The following is a 20728-nucleotide window of genomic DNA, read 5'->3' as shown; positions in this document are numbered from 1 at the left end:
TTTGCATAAATGGGAGACATGCCAACAAAACACGGCAGACCTGCATGATTTAAATCAGTTATGATGTTATAGAACAAGTTGGTTGCCATATAAATCTTTTCTTATTATAGAGTATAATGATAAAGGTATTTCTCTTGTAATATTGTCTTATTGTTTCAGTAATACGTTTAAGGCTCCAAATATCTATCTATCGATCTATCTATCTATCTATCTATCTATCTATATATATATATATATATATGTGTGTGTGTGTGTGTGTGTGTGTCTGAAGCTGATCAGTGTCAACTGAACTTGAATGTCAAGAGCAGGTCTCTTCAGGTGCACTTAAAGACAGCTCGAGCTAAAGTAGGGAAAAGGGTGGAATGGAACAACTGAGTTGGAATCTGATTTTTCCATTGTGTCTTTGGAGACAGGAAGATAGGGTGAAAGACTGCAGTATGCTGCAAAGTGAGGCAGCTTGTACGAGGCTTTTTTTTGTGTGGCTCTAATCGAAATATCCTCCACGTGACACATCTTCCCTCTCTTTCTTGCCTGCTCAAGCACACGACCTTGCTTTTCTTCTCTCATGCACGCACACATGTAACCATCTTTCCCCTTAGTGATGGAGCCCATGTTAGATCAGATTAACTTTCACAGCCACAGGCCCGTAGTAGCGGCAAGCACGAGAAACCAGCCACGAAGTTCGACACATTCGAGAAGTGTGCGATGGCACAGTGAGGGACGATTAGCTGTCCTCTGGTGGGAGGAAATGTGCTCCCCTGCTACTGTGACCAAATTAACTATTCATTTCCTTGTCTTACTGTCTGAATGAAAGGCCTTGTCTTAATTTGTTGCCTCTTGTTTTTCTCCTGTTCATGCAGGACAACACTGCCACCGTGTCACCCTTTTCGATAGGTGAGTAAACCAATTCCAGAGAATAGTCTCATGAGCATCACGTCTACTGCAGTGCAGTGCCATCATAGTGCACCACTCCCCATGTTGTCTTGTTCCTGTTTGAAAGCAGTCCAGGCATAACAAAGAAAAAAAATACACAAAAGGAGAAACAGTGATGCACAGGAAGAACAAAAAAAGCAATATCCTTTCATACTTTGTCAGAAATCGGTTGTTTGGATGGTACAGTAGCATTGTATGCAGCCTGAGTGTATTCCACAGGACTGATGCAATGAATAATCCTGAATCATAGCATCTGTATCCAAAATAACAACACAAAACAAAACAAAAACGAACAAACAAACAAACAAACAGGTCTTTTGCCATGTTTATTGGATTTGTTATTTGAGCTATGGCAGGATGGCTCTCTGGAAGCTTAAATTCATTTTTACATGCAGTACAGACTCAGCAACCAGCAAAATGACTGGGAATTCAAACTGTGGAAATAAGCAGGGCTTAGATGTTTAACTGTCCCTTTGCTATATTAATGCAAGTAAATTCTGATCAAAATGTCCTCCCCAAAACACTGCATGCATGTGCAGTATGTTTTGAAAGCAATTGGTAGTTATAATAATACATTATTGATTGTGTCACAAAGCATTTTAGAAAGAGACTGAGAGACAGAGAAAGGGAGGGAGAGAGAGATCACATGCCAGATGAAGCTGTCAGCGGAGCCCTCAATCAGGGGATGCAGAGAGCGAGGGTGAGGAAGATGGGGCTTACTATTGATCCAAAACATGCACACACATTTCCAGTGACTAACGGCTCAATATTGGACCATTACAGGAAAAATTCCTCTATTTGTGTATTTGTCTGGAGGGTGCTGCTCAGCTACTGACACTCCACACCCATGAGTTAAAATGTGCAGTGTGTTTTACCTGAGCAGGAGATGTGATTGTAATTTCAGCAGGTCCCAAATCAGTTTTTATTAGACGGGTTCGAACAGTGTTGTGAAATGACACAGACAGACACACAGGACCCTTTCTGTACAGTTTATTTACAAAATGTATTAAAATTCTTTGTACAGCGCCTCACTAACAAGGTTCAGCAAATTATGCATGCATCTCTTGCTCTTTTGTACCCACTACTATGCCTGGCAATTTTTGTTTGTTTTTTTTTCCTTGTAGAAGGTGAGATGTACAAAAAAGAAAAAGGTGAAACTGATTTCCAAAAGATAACCAGGACTGGATTTCTAACATTAACCTAAGGTCAGTTTGTGAGTAGCAGAGCTCATCAAGCATCACTGTTTTCACATGCAATTTCATAGAAAAAAAAGGAAAAAAGGAGGCCAATCTTTCCTTGTGTAATATAAATAATTTTCATTTACCTAAATGTACACATCTTACACAATTCTGTCTTTATTTTTCTTCACATTGTCAGTTTATATGTATATATATGTATATATACATATAAACCTGCCCATAGTTTCAGGTGATTAGATAATTATCTTCCTAAACCCTATGGAATCACAGTCTATCTGAAAGAAAAGAAATTATTACAGTCATATGGAAATGTGCTAAGCTTCAGGACTCTCCCTGGTATAACCTTGTATAAATCTATTTTCCATTTGAATTCATATATTTTCATTTACTAAGTGAAGTCACCAAACACTGTAATGCTCATTAAAAGAAATCAAATTCAAAGCAAACCACAGCTCATTGTAAAATGTGCAATTGTTAAAGAAAATGGTAAGGTAATCCAAAATACTACAGTTTAAAAGCCATTACTGTTATCCTTTAATTGGATTGCAGTTAATCTACAATTGAATTACCCTTTTTGTTTGGTTTTACTTTCATGTACAGAAGAATCTAGACTTAAGGGAAAGACTGTTTGGAACGACGAACCTTAGCTAGTCAGTGCTCCTTTGATATTTTACAAAGTGTAAATCACAGATTTATTTTTTTTTAACTCTACTTTTCTTTACACGCTCTTTGTCATACAAAACGCACTCTTGGCAGTAGTGGAAGTGTGACTTCTGACCTGGTTCTGTGGTGCGTGAAAACAAAACCAGATCATCATCTCATCTTCATGGGCCCCATCAAACGTTCAGTGGCAGCAGCACCAGAGGTTTTAGAGTACAAATGACACACTCATAATTGTTTCTGGGATAAATGGCATTTCGCTCCAGTGAGATTAATCAATCAATCAATCAAAGCACAAGGTCACTATATGTGACTTACAGCAGTATAAAAGCTAATGTCTAATAAACAGTTTCTTACTGAATAGATCTAATAAAATTATTTGAACACATACAACCAGTGAAAATCTGGCAGCAGAAGGATGAAGAGTAATCTGATCATATTGATTACAAGAAACCAATTAGACACTTGTCACATAAGATTCGTCCTCTTTCTGGCACTTAAAAATGTGCTTAGGGTTGGAAATGATGGCTTTAGTTCTCTCATTCATTGTCCTTGTGTCATATATATATATAGATATATATAGATATCTATGTATCTATATACATATACAGACATATAGATATATATATATCACTGCACTGCACCATTCTTCTGTTTTGTATGCGTTTCAAGCAAAAAGCAATATCATTGTGAATGAGTTGCATTGATAGGACTCAGAGTTCCATAAGGCACTGAGAGGAGGGAACCACATTGGCTCGTCCCATGACCAGTCTAGTCGTGTCATCATTGCAGATTATCGTGCCATGTCCGCTCGAGAGGATTTGGCTTGGAGCTCAATCCCTGTGATCCTGTCCTTTCATAGATGTTTAGTCACAGTTGTAAGGGACAATGGAAATGTTTCCTAAACCTGTGTCAACAAACAGAGCAGAAGCAAACATGAGAAGAGCTGAGGTTTATATCATTGTCAGGGAAAGATTTACATCTGTGTGTGAGTCATGTTGGGCGAAAATATGTGACTGTGAATTAAAAATGTTAATTTAAAAATGAATAAAAACTGACACTAGGCAATTCTTTAAAACTCTATTGCCTTTTTTTTTTATTTTTTATTTTTACAGCCCCTTCAGATCTTGCATTTTTTTTCCCCAACCAAATGTTTGTGGCTAAATAAGCAGTATTTAAAAAGTTCAAAAAGGTATTATATTTAGCCTACTATGACCAAGCCCACTTTAAAGAAAGTCAGATGGGCACAAGCACAAGAAAAAACATAAGTCTCTCATGTAAGTAATCCAAACCTTTCTTCTTTGGCAGCAAATGTAATGCGTTCATGTAGGACAACATAAGTCAACGTAGTAAGTGTACTGAGCAAATATGTTAAATTATCTTACTCCGTTGTAGAGCTGTACTTCTGTTAGTGACAAACAGCAGAACACACATGCAATCAATCCAATCAAATACAAAACTAACAATTTATTTTACAGTGTGCTTATCAGGGTAAGCTCTCCTCGGTTTAGTTCAGTGCTGTGGAACTGCTGTGCAGAGATATTTATGAAATTCCCACTTAATCCTCATCGTGTTCATAGGAAAGTGAGCTTTTAGTGGAACTAAATTTCTTCAGAAGAACCAGTCCATATGGAAGTTATCGACAGTGTGTTCAGGGGACGATGTTTCTAAAGAAAAAGGCTCCTTTTGAAGTTTTCAAAGCTGCACAAATTAATACTTAAATTAACAATGAGTTAAAGTACTACATGCAATGCAACACAGATCAAACCCATTGAGAATCATCTCCCAGTCCTTCAGTTCGTGTTGGTTCATCCCTGTCTGTCTTGTCTAGTTTTTGTCTGTCTAGAGCTGGGTGCAGTCTCCTGCCTTTGCTTCCCACTTCTCCTCCTGCACACCTGTGACTCATTACCTTCAATCAACTCCACCTCCTACCTGCTGTATCAAGAGACCGGTTCATTCACTCCTTCTTTGCCAGATTATTCAATCACGTTCAGTGGGAACCTCTACTGTACTGAGATTTAGGCTGAATACTCAAAACCCAAACAGGTATGTGAGAAAATAGGTTGCTTTTGTTTGAGAGAACCCAATAAGATTAAGACACATTTTGTCAATGTGCTAAATTCTCACACAATACAAAATAACATACAGCGGTTCTGTGATCCTGCGCAACGCAAGAGGTGACTTGCTGAGGTCATGTGATGCAGCTTGAGGCACTATCCATGCAGTCGTATGTTACCAGGCATAAACAACATCTCTGAGTTTTGTATTTGAGTAGACTTGTGTGTTCTTTTGTGCCCAACATGACAACCATAAACAATTTCACAAGCAGCAACAATATACAGCAACACACACAAATGAATAATTTAATCTGCGTGATATGACAGGAAGCTAAATGATTCATCTCTCACAGTGCTCGGGGACTGCGTGGACAGCGAGGGGAGGCGGCCTACCTCTAGATCTTAACACTCTCGGTTCCGTATACGTTGTAGCCTTCTCTGTATGTGGCAAAGTTCTGGGTGTTGGTCGGGGGAGCCGGCTTAAAATTCTGGGCATTCTTGGCCAATTTCAGCCGTTTGGTTTCTTGCCGTGATTTATAACAGAACTCTATCAGAGCCACCATCATGGCCAGCCCCAGCCCTCCAACCAGAATATAGAAGACACCAGCCACATTGCTTAGGCTGAGAGCACTTGTCTTGTCCTGGGGGAAAGTGAATAACACAGTTAAGAGTTTTGCAGTGGAGCGAGGACAACAGAGCAAAATGCAGCCTGCATCCTTCAATCTGAACCTTACATCGCCTTGACTTAAATCTGCTTCAGTAAATCATTGTACTCTATCTTACGGGTACTACGTGTGACAGATAGTGGACTAACTGCTACAAGCAACCAAATATTTAACATGTAATGAGGTGCTAGGGCTAAAATATGAACTAAAGTGATTTTCCTATGGCTGTCACAATGTTGTAAGGAACTTAAGACTGCTGTAGTTTCTCCACTAAGGAGAAAGAAGCCAACATGCTCTAGCTGCTGGTGAATGTAGAGCTTTCCCTTCCCTACTCTTCACGTGCATAAAATGGCTTCTATTCTCGACCATGTTAGGAAGCTGGTCAGTATCGCATAGGTCGATAGCTCTGAAAATCCCTGTCTTTTTAAATCCTCTTAGCGACATGTACGTATAACTCTCATGGCAACATTGTCATACAGTACAGTCAAATTCATAGTAGATGAATGATAGCTCCATTGAGAAAAAAAAAAAAAAACACTAAAGATCAAACCATTTTGCTGCTGCTTACCTACCAAACATATTCATTAAAAATTTGTTCATTAGAGTTTTACTATTTGCAGTTTAACCCTATGAGTATGGAGGGATCATAAAGCTATCTAGCAACCCTAACCTGTAAGCTGAGGCTTTGGCTGTATCTCAGAGGGTTAAATAGTGGGTTTATTACATTCCTCAGCTTCTTGTAATGTGCAAACAGAGCCTCTAACCTCAACTCTGAGCAGCCACAAGATTTAATAGTAGACCTTATGGTGCTCTCGTTGCTGAGAGAAGTTGAATTTGAGTAACTCATCACAATAAGAGGCTTTGCTTGTTCCTAACACCACAGGAGGCCAAAGAATCTAATAGACACATCTCGTTGCAAACTAGTAACAACACAAATAAATCAAATTTTCATTAACAGTTTGGTAAATAGAAACAGCAGCATAATGGTCCAAGTATCATGAATGTCAAGAGTGAAAATGAGCAAAAAGCATTTATCAACAACTGTTAACTGCTGTGATTCAATTAAAATGGTATATCTGAAAGGCACTTTTGCAATTTCCCCACAGTTTTATCATTACAGCTTTCACAAAAAAAGAGTTTGCACATTTTAAATTGCATCAAAAAGTGTCTCATTTCTATGGCATAAAAAAATGTTAAAAAATGAATTTGGGGAAGCAGTGCCTTGTGCCTCATAAAGCCACGTGTAAACTGGGTTACAGTTTATGGCAAAAAATACTAAAAAGAACAAAAAAAGAAAAAAGAAAAATTATGTGTAGCAAATAAACAAAATGTATTCTATAGATGTTAGAGAAGTCTTGTCTTGCATATGAACAGTACGTCAAAATGCAATTTGGAATCAGTACAAAAGACCTGCAGCGACTGACCTTACTTCCAGAGTCCTTGGTTCCACATTCACCCTTATCGTACCACCATTTGTTTTTCAGCTTGTCTAAGATGCCTTGTTCACTGAGTTTCAATACTGCAAGGTTTACAGGAGTTCTTCACGTGGGAAATAACATAAATAACATTATATTATGTTATTTTATGTTATTCAACTTTTAAACTACTACATAATTTACAAAGCGATAAAGCAGGGCTCCTGGCTATGTCAACATCACAGAGAGCAGGCATTCTACCTATTACCTTTATAACCCCTAGTCTAAAGCCAGGACCTACCCGTATCGCTTTGAGTAATCGGCAGACGCTGTTTACAGGGTGACGAGCAGGTACTGAAAGTACAATCTGCAAGTCTGTGAGTATTAAAAAGCATTGGTTTAGGGGCAGCTCACAGATCACAGGAGTTTTCTGACCAGTAGTTAATAAGTTCAGTTCAACCAGGAGCTTTGATATAACAAACAGAAAAATCCAAAATATCATCTTAATCTAATATTTCTAATACTTTTTAGGTTTTATGACCAATTTCATATCTAAGCAACTATGCCCAAAAAGTGAAAGCTTAATTAATTCTTGCATGTTTCATTCTGACATATCGCCAAGGATGCCTTATCTCCCCATTGTGTCAGATTAGTGTCAGATGAAGTGCTTTGTCCCCACCAAACTGCAGAGTTGCAGGACTAAAAGCTCAAAATTATCAGTGGAAGTCTTCTCAAATTTTCCTGTAGCTGCATAATCTACTGTCTGACACAGCTGTTTCCTGCCATCAGTGACTAATTACATTTGCTGTACTGAGGTACAACTTCGAGGTACTCATCCTTCATTCGAGTATTTCTATTTTATTCAACTTTCTATTTCTACTTCTATTCCACTACATGTTCTCGTATCAAATATTGTACCTTCGACTCTACTAGATTTGTCTTGACAGCTTACCAGTGGTTACTACTTACTTTTCAAATTACAACTTTTAATACCCTTCCTGTCTAGTGAAAACCATGTATTGCCAAACAAGCTGATTTTCAATGTTTCTGATAATGAATAATGAACAATTAAATATTCCTTTATGTATTGAGAAAGTCCTCCTACTTCTTAAAGCAAATAAACTAGTTATGCATTGTTACAAAGCTGAAAAGGCTGAGTTGAGTTGACTTTTTAGAGCTACTTGCACATGCTACAAACACATGATCATCTTACATAAGCATGATGTACTGCTGTAGATTTCATTATCAATGCATAAAGTAATTAAATGAGCTCAACCTTAAACAGATGCAAGAAGCAGGGAACATTTTACTGCACAGTGTGTGCTTTGATTTTTGATATTTTAAGTAAACGTTGCTGCTAATTTTAAGATTTAAATGCAAGGCTTTCATTTGTAGTGGTGTATTTTCACAGCATGGTATTGATCTGAATTTTTATTCCATCACTGCTGTTTGACTGCTGTTTGACCATGTATTAGTACATCTATATACTTGGAGTTATATCATGATGTCAAAATGCTATATGTAAGTGAAAATCTTAATCTTCGATTACACAAAATTACTAAAGGAACACAAGCAACTGTAAAGCTGAGTAAACATCATGTTGGGTTGCCATAATATAACATCTGTGGTTTGACTCTCTCTCTGTAAAAAAGAAAGAAATGGTACATCGATAAATGACAGAGCAGTTACTCCCTGAGAACAATGCACCCAGAGGGGATCCACACAATGCATAACGCACTGAGAGAAGATTACACCACTGAATATCCCTCATAGCCAATCTGAAGAAACGGACTGTGAAGACCAGACCACTGTCTTGGCTCAGAGAGACATTGATTAACAATGCAATTACCCCGTAACATGCTCTGTGTCTGAAACTCAATCAAGACTCTACTGTGTTGTGCCTGAGGGCAGGAAAGAGCTGTGAACAGTGAGTGAACAGTGTGTGAGTGGGTGTGCATGCAGCTGTGTGCATGACTATGTGCATCTCCTCATGTCGGTTGGAGCATGGAGCAAGACAGGGCCCAGAGATGCTTCATTTACAGCAGAGTGCTCCAGGCCACATTATTCCAGCTAATCTGTCCTTTCCACTGAGTCCTGGGGAGCCAACACAAACCAGGAAACAGAAAGAGAGCACATACCTGTGCATGATAAAAGATCAGCAGCAGCACAAGAGACAAATGCTTTCAAATGGCTCCCGAGCACGAGCTTTCAGTAGCACAGGCAGGACTCCAGAGCTCAGAATACAGCAATGTTAGTAATGCAAACACTGAGAAAAAAAAAAAAGATTTCCGAATACAAAATCTTTTACAGTAATAAACAGCGGGCATTTAGTAAGACACTTGATACGTAATGCAGCATCTTGCGGTGATGCCATTTTAAAAACGGCTGCGATTTAACAAAAGGCATTCAGAGTGTAATGCTTGTCTGTAATCTAGCTGCTGACAGCATCATTTGTCATTAAACTGACCTGGATTGTGAAGAAAATAATACTCCTGCCTTACATGTAATGAAGTGAAAATGCCACAATGCTTCATGGCATGTTTTCTAAAAGCGACTAAATTGTCATGGTTGACTGGGGTTTCACAATTTCTAACTTCAGCTTTCATAATGGAAAAATCAGTCATTCATTCGTTTAACCACAGAAGAGGGAGAAATCTGATGGTCGAAAGGGTCATCGCAGGGTTATTGATCAACTTGGGGTAGGAACTGTATATAGTAGAGTGAAACCACAGGTACTTTATCAGATGACCCATTAAAAACCAAACAAACAAAATAAAACACAAGTCTTTTGTTTAATTAGAATTCTCACGTTTGCCTGCAATGCTTAGTCCCCTCAAGACGCCGCTGTTCCCCTTGCTTTCCTGTTGGCCTCAGCTGAACAGCCAGTTTGGGGTTTTGAGTAGAATTTATCATGTTGGCATTAAAGTGCATGGGTCCTGGGCCAGTGTTACGGATGTGAAGCAGTTTTGTAGTGAAGTCCTGCAAAGCCATGTATTTTACAGGATTAGCAAATTTCACCTTCAGGAGGGAAGGCTGGAGGTTTATGAACTTTTCAATCTAAAATGTTCCCTCACTGGAAAATTTAAAAGCTTTCTCTTGAAATATACGCGTGTGACTTCATCAACTGCTTTTGCTCAAACTGTCTAAGAGTCCTCGACAAAGTCTTAATGTTTGACAGTAGATGACCTGCCCTACACATGTGCAGGGTAATAAATAAGCTCAACCTTTCACAACTGCAGGGCAGCCACCTTTTACCTGATAGTTTTTTTTTGGTGAATTTCAGAAACCTCAAAGTTTCAAAGAGAAAAAAATCTTATCTTTAACTTTTTACTTAACTGTTCCTAACTACTCTATGAACATTACAGTTTCAATTACCATTTTCACAACATTTTTTGTTGGCTGAGCAAAGGCTCCTGAGTTGATCTGAGCTGTTAAAGCGTCCGGTCAGAGTAGCAGTTAATTTGGTAATCTGCCGTGAAGCAGAAGCAGGTTGGTCAGGGTGGACAGTTGGTTTGGTTATGGTTGGGTTGTTGCAACAGCCTTGCCGATTACTCTGCACTATGGTACCCGATTGTGGTGACATCGAGGCTGACCTTGGAGTCACCTCCCCCGCTGCCGCACTCTCCCTTGTCGTACCACCATTTGTTTTTCAATTTGTCCAAGAGGCCTTGCTCATTCAGTTTTAAAACTGCCAGGTTAACAGCATTTCTTGAAACGATAAAACATAACTTGTAAGAAAATGCACAGGTCCGTGAGAAATCTAATGCAAAGTAAGAATTGTACTAAGCATCATAATGGTAGAGAGACTACCACTGTCAAAGCAGGGGCTTATGCACAGAATACTATCTGTTAATCAGAATGGTCTAGGAAAGGACAAATTGTTTAAGAATTTAAGGAATATGGAGAGATAAGAAAGGCTCATATAAGGTAAAGACAGTGTTAAATCTCGTAAAAGGTGGCATGAAGGATTACGTAGTTTAGAAACTGAAGTGTGCGGGATGGGGACACTTGTCATTGAGAAGAAAAGTAACAACAACAAACATCATGCAATTAACATTCGTCACAAGTGACAGCGCAGCTTTTAAAGGCTAAATTGAAAAACCATTGAACTGTTAAATTAAAAGTGACAACACAACAGTCAGGTAGGACAGTGCACGGGACAGAAGGAGAGATTGAAGGAGAGAGAAAAGCAACAGTAAGAGAGACATAAATATGAAATGACTGTTAGCTTTAGCCTTATTATCTGGAATTGGTTCCTTCCTTCTAGAAATTAGCAACTATTATCACATATATAAAAATGTTGAAAAGCATTGGTTATGATTACTTAACCTTTGTATAAAAGTGCACTGTGTACACAATGGCACACCACTGTTACCTCTGTGTTCATAAAAAACAAGAAGAGGAAGAGAAGACAAATGACAACAGGGGGACATCAGGGTAGGTGGAATACTATAACAACATGGAGAATATTGTTATATTATTCCACCCACCTTAATGCTGAGCCTTTGGGCGTCGCCACACCGTAGCCTTTCGAGTCGAGGTTCCCGCCCACTTTCATGGTGTCGCATGGCTTCCGCTGCTCGATGTACTCATTCATGGTGGACTCAAGGAGAAAGGCGAACTTGCCCTTTGACTTTCGTACCCGGGCTACACCATCAGGTGTGGTCTTAACAAACACTGAGGGTTCAGCAGATTTCATGTATGACCACATCTTCTCATACACTGCTATTTTGGATCGCTGTGCAGAGAAGAAAAGGGGGAAAAAGTAGTTTAGAAATCCTGGATATCGTATGCATTTAATGGATTTTGTAGGATTTTTGTGCTTAATGATCACATCGTTTGAACTGGCTTCATGAAGTATTTACAGACATCTCAGAAAGTGGTGGTTTGATATCTGTAAATACTTCCGGAAAATATAGCTGGTGGACTTTTATAAGATCATGAAGTACAAGAACTTACAAAATCCATTTCTCTTCATCAGCATACATGTACTCTTAAAATATTATGTTGCAGCTTGAGGCTCAAATCCACTGAGCGTTAGTGAGAATCACAGATCACCTGCACAATGCATAAAAGTCATGCAAAATTGGACTTTAGTAGGCATACAGGAATTTGCAAACATGATAATGAAAAAATATCTTCAATAATCACACATATATTGCAGAGAGTTGTGGGTAATCATCATTTATATGTAAATGTGTAAAAGTTTTCAACCAATTTCTCTTAGTGGATTTGAACCTTGGAGTATCAGCTTAATTTGAACGTACAATTTATTACAGTCATTCACTTCATAAACACTGTCCTTAATGTAAAATCTCTGCTGTGACTCAGAGGTAATGTGCATGCGAAGCAAGAGAAATGAACAAGAAAGCGGGTTACACAGACACAAGGCAACCCATCACAAAGTGACACAGATGAGCATTTTCCTGGCGCCTGGGGTCAGGCTTAGCGAGCCTGTAAAATCTGTGGGAGTTGAGCGTTATCTATAATAAGCATCAATTAAATTATTCAATGCCGCTGGATTTATTTTGGCATAGGCATTTCACACTTTGAACAGATCCTGGTCCAAGCCGTGATGAGCCAGTTCCCGAGTGGCTCTGTGTGTGCTGCAAACTGGCACCCAAGTAAAAAATATACTTTCTTTTAGTGAAGGCCAGCAAAATACGAAGGGGTTGGATGGTTGTCAAGAACTGGCTGAATACAAAGATCTGCGGTCAAACAGAGGGCTTATAAATGGAATATACTTCTCCTCCTGCTCCTCCTAACTTCTCAAACATTTTCACTACGATTTTTTAATTTGGATTTTTGAAGTTTTTGTTGGTTAAACCAAGTAATTTGATAATTTAAAACTCTCTACATTTTATCAACTAAATCCATCCATCCATCCATTTTCTATAGCGCTTATCCGTCAGGGTCGCGGGGGAGCTGGAGCCTAGCCCAGCTAACTATGCGCAAAAGGCGGGGTACACCCTGGACTGGTCACCAGTCAATCGCAGGGCATCAACTAAATCTTCTTGATTAAAAAATAATGTACAAGTTCAGTTATAGCACTTGTTAACAGGTCATACAGTCAACTAGGAATGCTAGAAAAAATGTATGATCATGTACTGTAAAGCACTACTTTGAAAGTTGAAAATAAAGTGCACTTGGATAGCTTCTCATGGATACTTTGCTTTGCATATTAAGACATACTGATCAGTACACAGACCGATCACTGTCCTGATTTAGATTTCCTAATGCACTTGTATTAGTAATCAAAAACATAATACTTAACCTAATGAAAGTACTTCACTGGCTTTATGTGATCAAATACAGTTTGTTTCTAGGCATCTGTCCCACAGCATCAGACCAAGGGTGAGGATGAGACGAGGCATTAACGTAACACAAATTAAAAAGTCTGCGTGATGAATGTTCTCTGCTCAGATGAAAAAGCCTTGAAGTTGAGGCACTGGCCATTCTTCTTTTAATGCAAACACAATGGATGGGGAGGGGGGGCATGTTAGATGTAATGTTTTTGTTGACAATCTCATTAAATGTGTTCAATTTGCATGTGTCAGACATCATGGAAAGGACACTAGTTTGGAGGACAATTTCCCCAAAGACCCGGGGCTCATCTGCTCAGCAATGGGCTCCAGACGCCTGCTCAAACGAAGAGAAAAGAATGGATCTGGGCATTGATTACTGACGACAGCGTGTGCTGCCTCTGTGCTTTATGAAGTCAATTCATCAATATCAGAGCAGAGACAAAGTGCGACCAAAACCTAAACAGGCTGATTCCTCGCAACTTAAGTCACCAGTGAGATGGTAAAGGCAGATTCTAATCAAGAGAGAGAGAGAGAGAGAGAGAGAGGAGAAAAGCAAGATACAGTGAGAAAGAAAGAAAGATATTTGATTATTGATTGCTAACACACAAACATGCATACTGAATGAACGCACACACACGGTCTTGTTTCCATCACTTTTGGGGACATTACATAGACTTACATTAATTTCCTGGAGGCTTAACCACCACCTAACCATAACAATAAACATTACTTGCCTCATCCTAACCCTTACCTTAACCTAACCCAAACCTCAAACTAACCTTAAAATAACTCTTCACCCTGATATTTAATGATTTACGATGTGGGGACTTGCATTTTGTCCATATAAGTCATTCAGGTCCTCACAATGTGACTGTGTGAACACATTTTTGTCCCCGCAACAACAGGAATACGCACCCACCCACACACATACACACACACACACACACACACACACCATCATGCATTGAAAGTGTACTCTCATCTTATTACAATGTTATCGTTTACATTCCAGTCTACAGTGGTCATTTAGAATTAGAATTAGAATAGAAAATGAATACATAATTTGCTGAACAATTATATACTGCTCTAAATACAGCTTCATATGTGGCTCTTCTTCACACTATATAATGGTCCGCTACGAACATATTGCCTCCTTCTAAACGAGTCTCTGTTCGGCAACTTGCAAATGGTATAATCTTCCTCCTTTTAATGCCAGATTATACTAAAGCAATCACAATATTGCTCTATTCATGCAGTGCCTAAATAGTCGATCTCAGCCAACCCTCCTACCTAAGCGACACAGTTACATCATCTGTGTAGGTGTTTCTCCTGCAAATCTGTCTGAAGCAGTGAGTTTCCTGCACTCTTGGAACAGTTATAAAGACAAAGTGAGGTCTGTTTTTCCAGTTTGGTGACCTATCATGAGGAATAAAGAGAACATGACACGCCTTCAGCAAGACGAGGTCAAAGGGACCCCAGAGGAAAATGGGTGGGTGCTTTTTATTCGTCTACAGAGAAGTCTTTGAATCATGAAGTCCAAATCATATGCAGATACGAATGCACAGCCACTGAGGCACACAAATGTCTGCATATACAAATAAAGATTTCCCTAGAGAAGGAGCGAACAGTACTGAACAGTTATTTCTTGCATTTTTTAAGAGGGCCAAAATAGTTATACTGTGGCACAGAAACACATGTGGTAAGACATGTAGGAGTTTTGTCACATATTCTTTCTTATATGTTTAGTAACACATTTTTTGCCACCTGGGGACAATGGAAACAAGCCGTAAACAGAATTCAGACATAGTGTTGTCTTTTATAATCTTTGCTTGTTAGCAAACAGTTGCCTATTCAGATATAGAGTAACATTTACATTTACTATACTACTAGTATACTACGTATACTATGTATACGATATGTATATTTATGTATATTTACATTCCCTCTGCCACTGAGGTTAGATGTATATTTGTACATGTCAATTGTATTTTTGCACAGTTGTTAAAAGGAGTGTTGTTTTTTCATTTCACTGTGGATGCACATCCACATGTGACAAATAAAGAATTCTGATTCTGATTCTGATTCTGATTTGTCTTTTAGATCAAGTATTAGGATCAAGTTTAGTCTGTTTAGTCTCTACCATCTCCTGAGGGAAAAATCTTCCTCTTTAGCAGCTAAACATGCCACTACTTTCACCAGCTAGCAGCTAACTGCTAACTTTTTTTTTTTTTTTTTTGTCAGGCCATGATTTGCCTACCAATGTCCTAGATGATGTGAGTATTACTCTTATAAAAAAAGATGCCCTTATTTGAAATCTAGAAATGTTGTTCAAGTCTCCAACAATGTAAATAAAATGTCAAAGAAGGGACAAGTAATTAAAGACCAAAGTCAAAGAAACTGCCCTCTCTATTCTCACCAACCACTTAATCTGTATTGATTCTCAGTTATATAGCATTTCCAGACCTCTGTCCATTGTCCCCCGAACTGCAGCCTGTTTTTTAATTCTTAGTGGCTGCTTTCATTATGGCCTCTGTCGCTTAAGATCCACTGCTTGTGTATGTAAATGCCATCTCCAAACACTCACCAGTACATTTCCTTTTCCTTTTATTTTGTTTTTGGACAACACTTTCCTTATATCCTGTCCAACAAGACTACCTGTATTTCAAGTCTGCAGAAATGAAAGTTGAGGCTCTGGGGGCGCACTTTGTCATTGCCATACGCCCTGAATACCAATCGCTCGTCTTTGATGCTTGTTTCTGGACTTCAGTAGATCCTCTCGTGCCTGCTGTTGCCGCTCATCTGCAGTTTGACAAGGCCCTCTGAGGACAGCGCATTCCCTCAGAGGTTACGCCTATCTTGCCTATCATCACTTTTGTCAGCTTTTTCTTTTATGCAAACAGACTCTAATCTTTAGAGGAGCCTCCCCTTCACTCAACACAGCACCGAACCACATAGTGACAAGCTTGGAGAATTGTGCTACAATGTGCTGCATATGATTGCAGAGCAACCTAAGAATTTCTTGTGTAAATCTCCTTGCTTGCTCCTCTTCATGCAACCCTGGCCTAATGTAGGTCTGCTCTGCATGAAAAAAGCCACTTATTAAACATTGTGTCAGATCATGAAAAAGCTATAGCATCTGCACCACAGTAGTTGGGATGTGAAATTGATTTTCATGCTTAGTAAAATGCATAGCTGACTGCAGTCAAGCTGTTGTACCCATCACCACCACACCTGCAGATCAGCAAGATGCATGATGTTTGCAGTTGAGGCTTTGGGTAATGCATAATCTTTTGAGGGGAACAGAAAACAATGTTGTGGTCGCATTTCTCTGCACAATTATCATTCTTTCTTTGTTAGGCTGTTAAATGAGGTGCATGATGGGACAGCAGTGTGGTTGTCTTTGATGGTTTCACCCCAGTCTTTACACGTAATTAAACAGCCACATCAGCTCATTTTATCATCTCAGCCATTATTACAATCCAGCTTCTCCTTCAATGTACATCTCAAAATGTAACCGAGCCAAGCCTTTTGATGGAATAAAACCTCATCAAGAGGATAAACATGGCCTCGTTGGTGCAACTCATCATTTTCTAATCATCCAAAACACAAATATTCAACTGACTGCATGAAAAGATCCGTGACAGGAATTAAAATGATGAAACAAATAACAGTGGTGCTGCAGCACATGACAGCTGCTCTGTTCAGGAAGACCAACACAAAGCTTGAAGCTATCTCGCATTGTCTCAAGGTAAAGCAACAGACAGGCTGGAGACAGAAGAGAAGATGGTGCCCAAACAAGCAGGGTATAGTCAAGGGAAGAGGAGCCAAGTGCGGGTAGAGCTACGCTGCCAAGCGCCTAGAGCGATTCAGGCTTCCACTGGGCACATCAACAGGCTCCCAGGCCAGCTGTCCTAGTTGGTTGTGAGCATCAAAATTGAGGCTTTCGAGGGGGATCTACTCTAACACCTTTGAAAAATTCCTCTACAGCTTTTCTGCATTCCCAACCACCACATGAAGGCACACACAGTGATCTGCATACTGTGAGGAAATGAGTCATAAATCCAAACTGTCGGTATTTCAGAACATAGAAGAATATCTTAAACCACAAAAGACAATGAGATAATATAACTAATGAAACACATGGTGGTTTCGTAGCTTATTATTACAAGCCATATTCATGTTACTTTATGCTTTCTGCCTCAAAAGGAGGCAGAAAAAAGTATTTTACAAATGCGCAGCACTACTGGGCTTGCTCTGCTTGTCAGGCAGCTTTGTAAAATGAACCAGGTGAAATCATCAAAAATTAAAGGCCGGGGGTGGCAGAGATGATGACATATGTCTTGCTTGAAACATCGGACTTGATTTAAAATTTCCAGCTGGCTGATGCCGTATGGGTCTAATTAAGCCTGAATGTATTTCCTGAAAAACAGATCCGAAATAGAACTTTAACTCCTATTCATCAGTGTGTTTTTTCCTTGTCAGCCCTCTACAGCTTTAATTAAAAGTCCTTTGGAAAAGCGGTTCACACATGTCATTTCTTATTTGAAGACTTGGGGATGTAACTAGGACGCTCATTATACAGAAAAGAGGGAAAACTGTGATTCCCCAGCCATCCCTCAGATTGTAGACCTTTGGTGGTTTCATTGTCAGGCTGGAAACATAATCTGTAATTGGCATCCATCACGCGTGTGACACGAAGACATAAACTGTATATGCAGCTGAGCAGCATCTCTGATGAAAGGAGAAGCGATGACACTTTGTATTGAGGTGCTGTATAAAGAGTAAAGTGCTGCTGTCATTTATGTCATGTTCCCAGGAAATATTATCTCATACGGCCTTTTACAACCAGCTGTACCAGAGCATACAGCTGTAAAACAAAACTCTTTTAAATGTTGAACTCTGCTATCTTATCCCTCTTTGTCTGTACCCCCCCCCCCCCAACAAAAAAACAAACAAAAAACAAAAACAAAAAAAAGAAAAGAAACAAGGGTTTGATTTTGCTTTTCATTCTTCTCAGCAATTTTGACCCAGGGGTGACTCAAACGAATTGTGCATTTCTGCCAACAGGCTGCAGCTGTGAGACATATGAATTGTTTCTCTCCTGCTGATGAGTAATGAGGAATGTAGAATAAAAGCCTGTCACGCTGCCTTTTCGTCATCTGCTGTAGCATCAAGGCTGTGTCATTAATTCTTTTTCAACTTATTGCTCTGCAAATGTAAAGGACTGTACTGCTGATGTAGCCAAGCCACAAGACTTCTCTGAATTTAACAGAAGGCTGAAAAGATATATATATATAAGATACATATATATGTATATAATTGTTATGATATTCAGTGTGATTAAACTCCTGCCTGGTGAGCATGCGGTCATCTTTCAGAGACTAATATACTTTCTCTTCAGATTTTAGTTAATTTATGACTTAATTGGCTTGCTATTCCCTCATGCCGATGGACATATTGCTTATTCCATCTGAAACGTCTTTCAGACTGCTCCATTTGACCTGCAGGGCTCTTCTTCATCAGGTCCAATTTGCCAGCCATGGCTGGCTAGCTAATTATATTTCATGAGCTGACCCTTCTGAGTTTGAGCCCGATGTGGGTGCTTTGATTAGCCTCCTGTTTTTATCACCTCTGAGTCTTCCACGTTGTTATCACACTTTCTGCTGACAGCCCCAGTGCCTCAAGGTTGCACACTGCAGCACTACCGCATAAATTTCACGTTCGTGTCATAAGAGTTCAAGAACTGCTTCTCTGTCAACATGGCTCATTTGGAGCAATCTTGTGCAGGTCAGGAGTGCTGCGCTATAGGTACAAAAAGGAAAAGCTGCGAGGAGGAGTTTATCAAGGACGTTACACAAATTATTTTTTCTGATGCAACAAGCCTGAGTGTAAAATATTAAGTTCTTTGACTGTTTTGCCATTTTTAGCTGAATGAAAACTGAGTAGTAAAGTTCTGTGTATGTGAAACAGTTTCCTGATACTACTCACCCTAAAAAACTCCTTTGTGGAGCCTGAGTCCAGAGTGCCATATGCAATCTCTGTCTGCTTAGCCAGATCTTCGGCACTTTCTATTGGAGAGACCATCCTCTCCACTGTCAAGAAGGCAGCCAGGTTGGCTGTGTAGGAGGAGATGATGATGAGGGTGAAGAACCACCACACACCACCGACGATACGGCCCGACAGAGACCTACGAAAGTAGAGTTTGATGACAGGGAAACAGAATGTAATTACACAGTGGCATGTGGTACCTGCAGCCTGCTAAGATCAATCAGTTGTGTTTAATGCACCAAACTGCATCATCATCAGAATTTCCTTGTAAATTAACATGGTACTGTGTCAGCACTCTAAAACTGCTCATTTCAAAGGAAAGTAGTACAAGTTCTTTAAAATGCACTCTAATCCGAGTCTTTAATTAGCTGTGAAACAATCAGGGTCAAAGTTCATTTCATAGCCTGAAGAAAGTATTGATGAAACCATTTTGTTGATGGTAATTTCAGCATACAAATTGACAACTCAATCAGAAATAAAGTAGTGGAAATAAATATGAAATTAGTTTCTCTTCAAACAATGAACATCTGAAGGAAGAGGACAGGAAATGAAGACGCTTGTGTGACTCTTATTTTTCGCAGTTAAAATTTCGTGTTGGAGTCATCTATTTTTCTCTACAGTAATTCTGCTGTCCACTCCTGGAGTCTATTGGAGCTGACCCACCTGGGAGAGATGTCACAGCCCTGCTGCATGAAAGCGCCCAGTGAGAACCAGAGGGAATTGAAGATGCCAAAGTCATTGGGAGGATCGGGGGGTGTCTGGGGGTCTTTGGTCTCATCTTGTTCCTCAAGGTTCCACTCATAAGGACTGAACCGACTGACCAGGAACAGTACCACGCTCACCCCAATATAGGCAAACACTATACACATCCAGATCTCATAGGCCAGCGGGTCCAGGAAGGAGAAAACGCCAGGCTTGGACTTTTGCGGCTTCTTTATCATAATGGAGATGCCCAAGCTCATAAAGGGCTTGGAAAAGTCTATCACCTCCTCTCGAACCAGAGTAATGGTGAGAGGCGCAACAGCTATATCTGCTCTCTGGAAACAGGGACATGCACAGCAAGCATTAGTCAAGACCTGCATAAAGAAACAGGTCGTTTTAAAACTGTATGTGAATGACTGGACCTGAAGAAAGAGAATAAAGTAATATTGTTATTACACACTTTACACAAGATTATTAGAAATAAGCCACCAGCTGTGACACTTGAACACACACACACACACACAAACACACTCAATGGAAAAGCAGACTGGCATTTGTAGTGTTATGACCTTGGATGTTACACAATGTTACACATTAATACATCTGAGAGTCAAACTGTAAAATTTATCATTCATATTCATGAAATATGGTCACATTCTGAGGCAAGAAGGAGAAAAAGCTCACATGGTCACTGCAAGACTTACAGGGAGACAGCTTGGATAAAAATCTACAATGGCAGATGGG

The 20728-nt window shown here is 39.5% G+C and overlaps 1 protein-coding gene across 4 annotated transcripts in view; it reads right to left on the bottom strand.

Moving 5' to 3' along the window:
• Positions 1–1908: 1908 nt before the first annotated feature.
• Positions 1909–20728, bottom strand: part of gria3b (glutamate receptor, ionotropic, AMPA 3b) — a 79510-nt gene continuing 60690 nt past the window's right edge. The window contains exons 11-16 of one of the 4 annotated variants that reach the window (XM_046406394.1): positions 19946–20319; positions 19223–19421; positions 11420–11667; positions 10523–10637; positions 5243–5490; positions 1909–3699 (exon numbers count right to left, since the gene is read on the bottom strand). In XM_046406394.1, the coding sequence (XP_046262350.1) occupies positions 5245–5490; positions 10523–10637; positions 11420–11667; positions 19223–19421; positions 19946–20319 (1182 nt within the window). In that variant the 3' untranslated portion in view covers positions 1909–3699; positions 5243–5244. Of the gene's footprint in view, positions 3700–5242; positions 5491–6896; positions 7054–10522; positions 10638–11419; positions 11668–19222; positions 19422–19945; positions 20320–20728 lie in introns of those variants that run through there. The other 3 variants (XM_046406393.1, XR_006844899.1, XM_046406395.1) reach the window with 3 other exon arrangements.

The sequence above is a fragment of the Scatophagus argus genome, chromosome 12 (assembly GCF_020382885.2).
Source record: "Scatophagus argus isolate fScaArg1 chromosome 12, fScaArg1.pri, whole genome shotgun sequence".
Classification (NCBI taxonomy): domain Eukaryota; kingdom Metazoa; phylum Chordata; class Actinopteri; family Scatophagidae; genus Scatophagus; species Scatophagus argus.
This window is presented reverse-complemented; position numbering and strand designations above follow the sequence as displayed.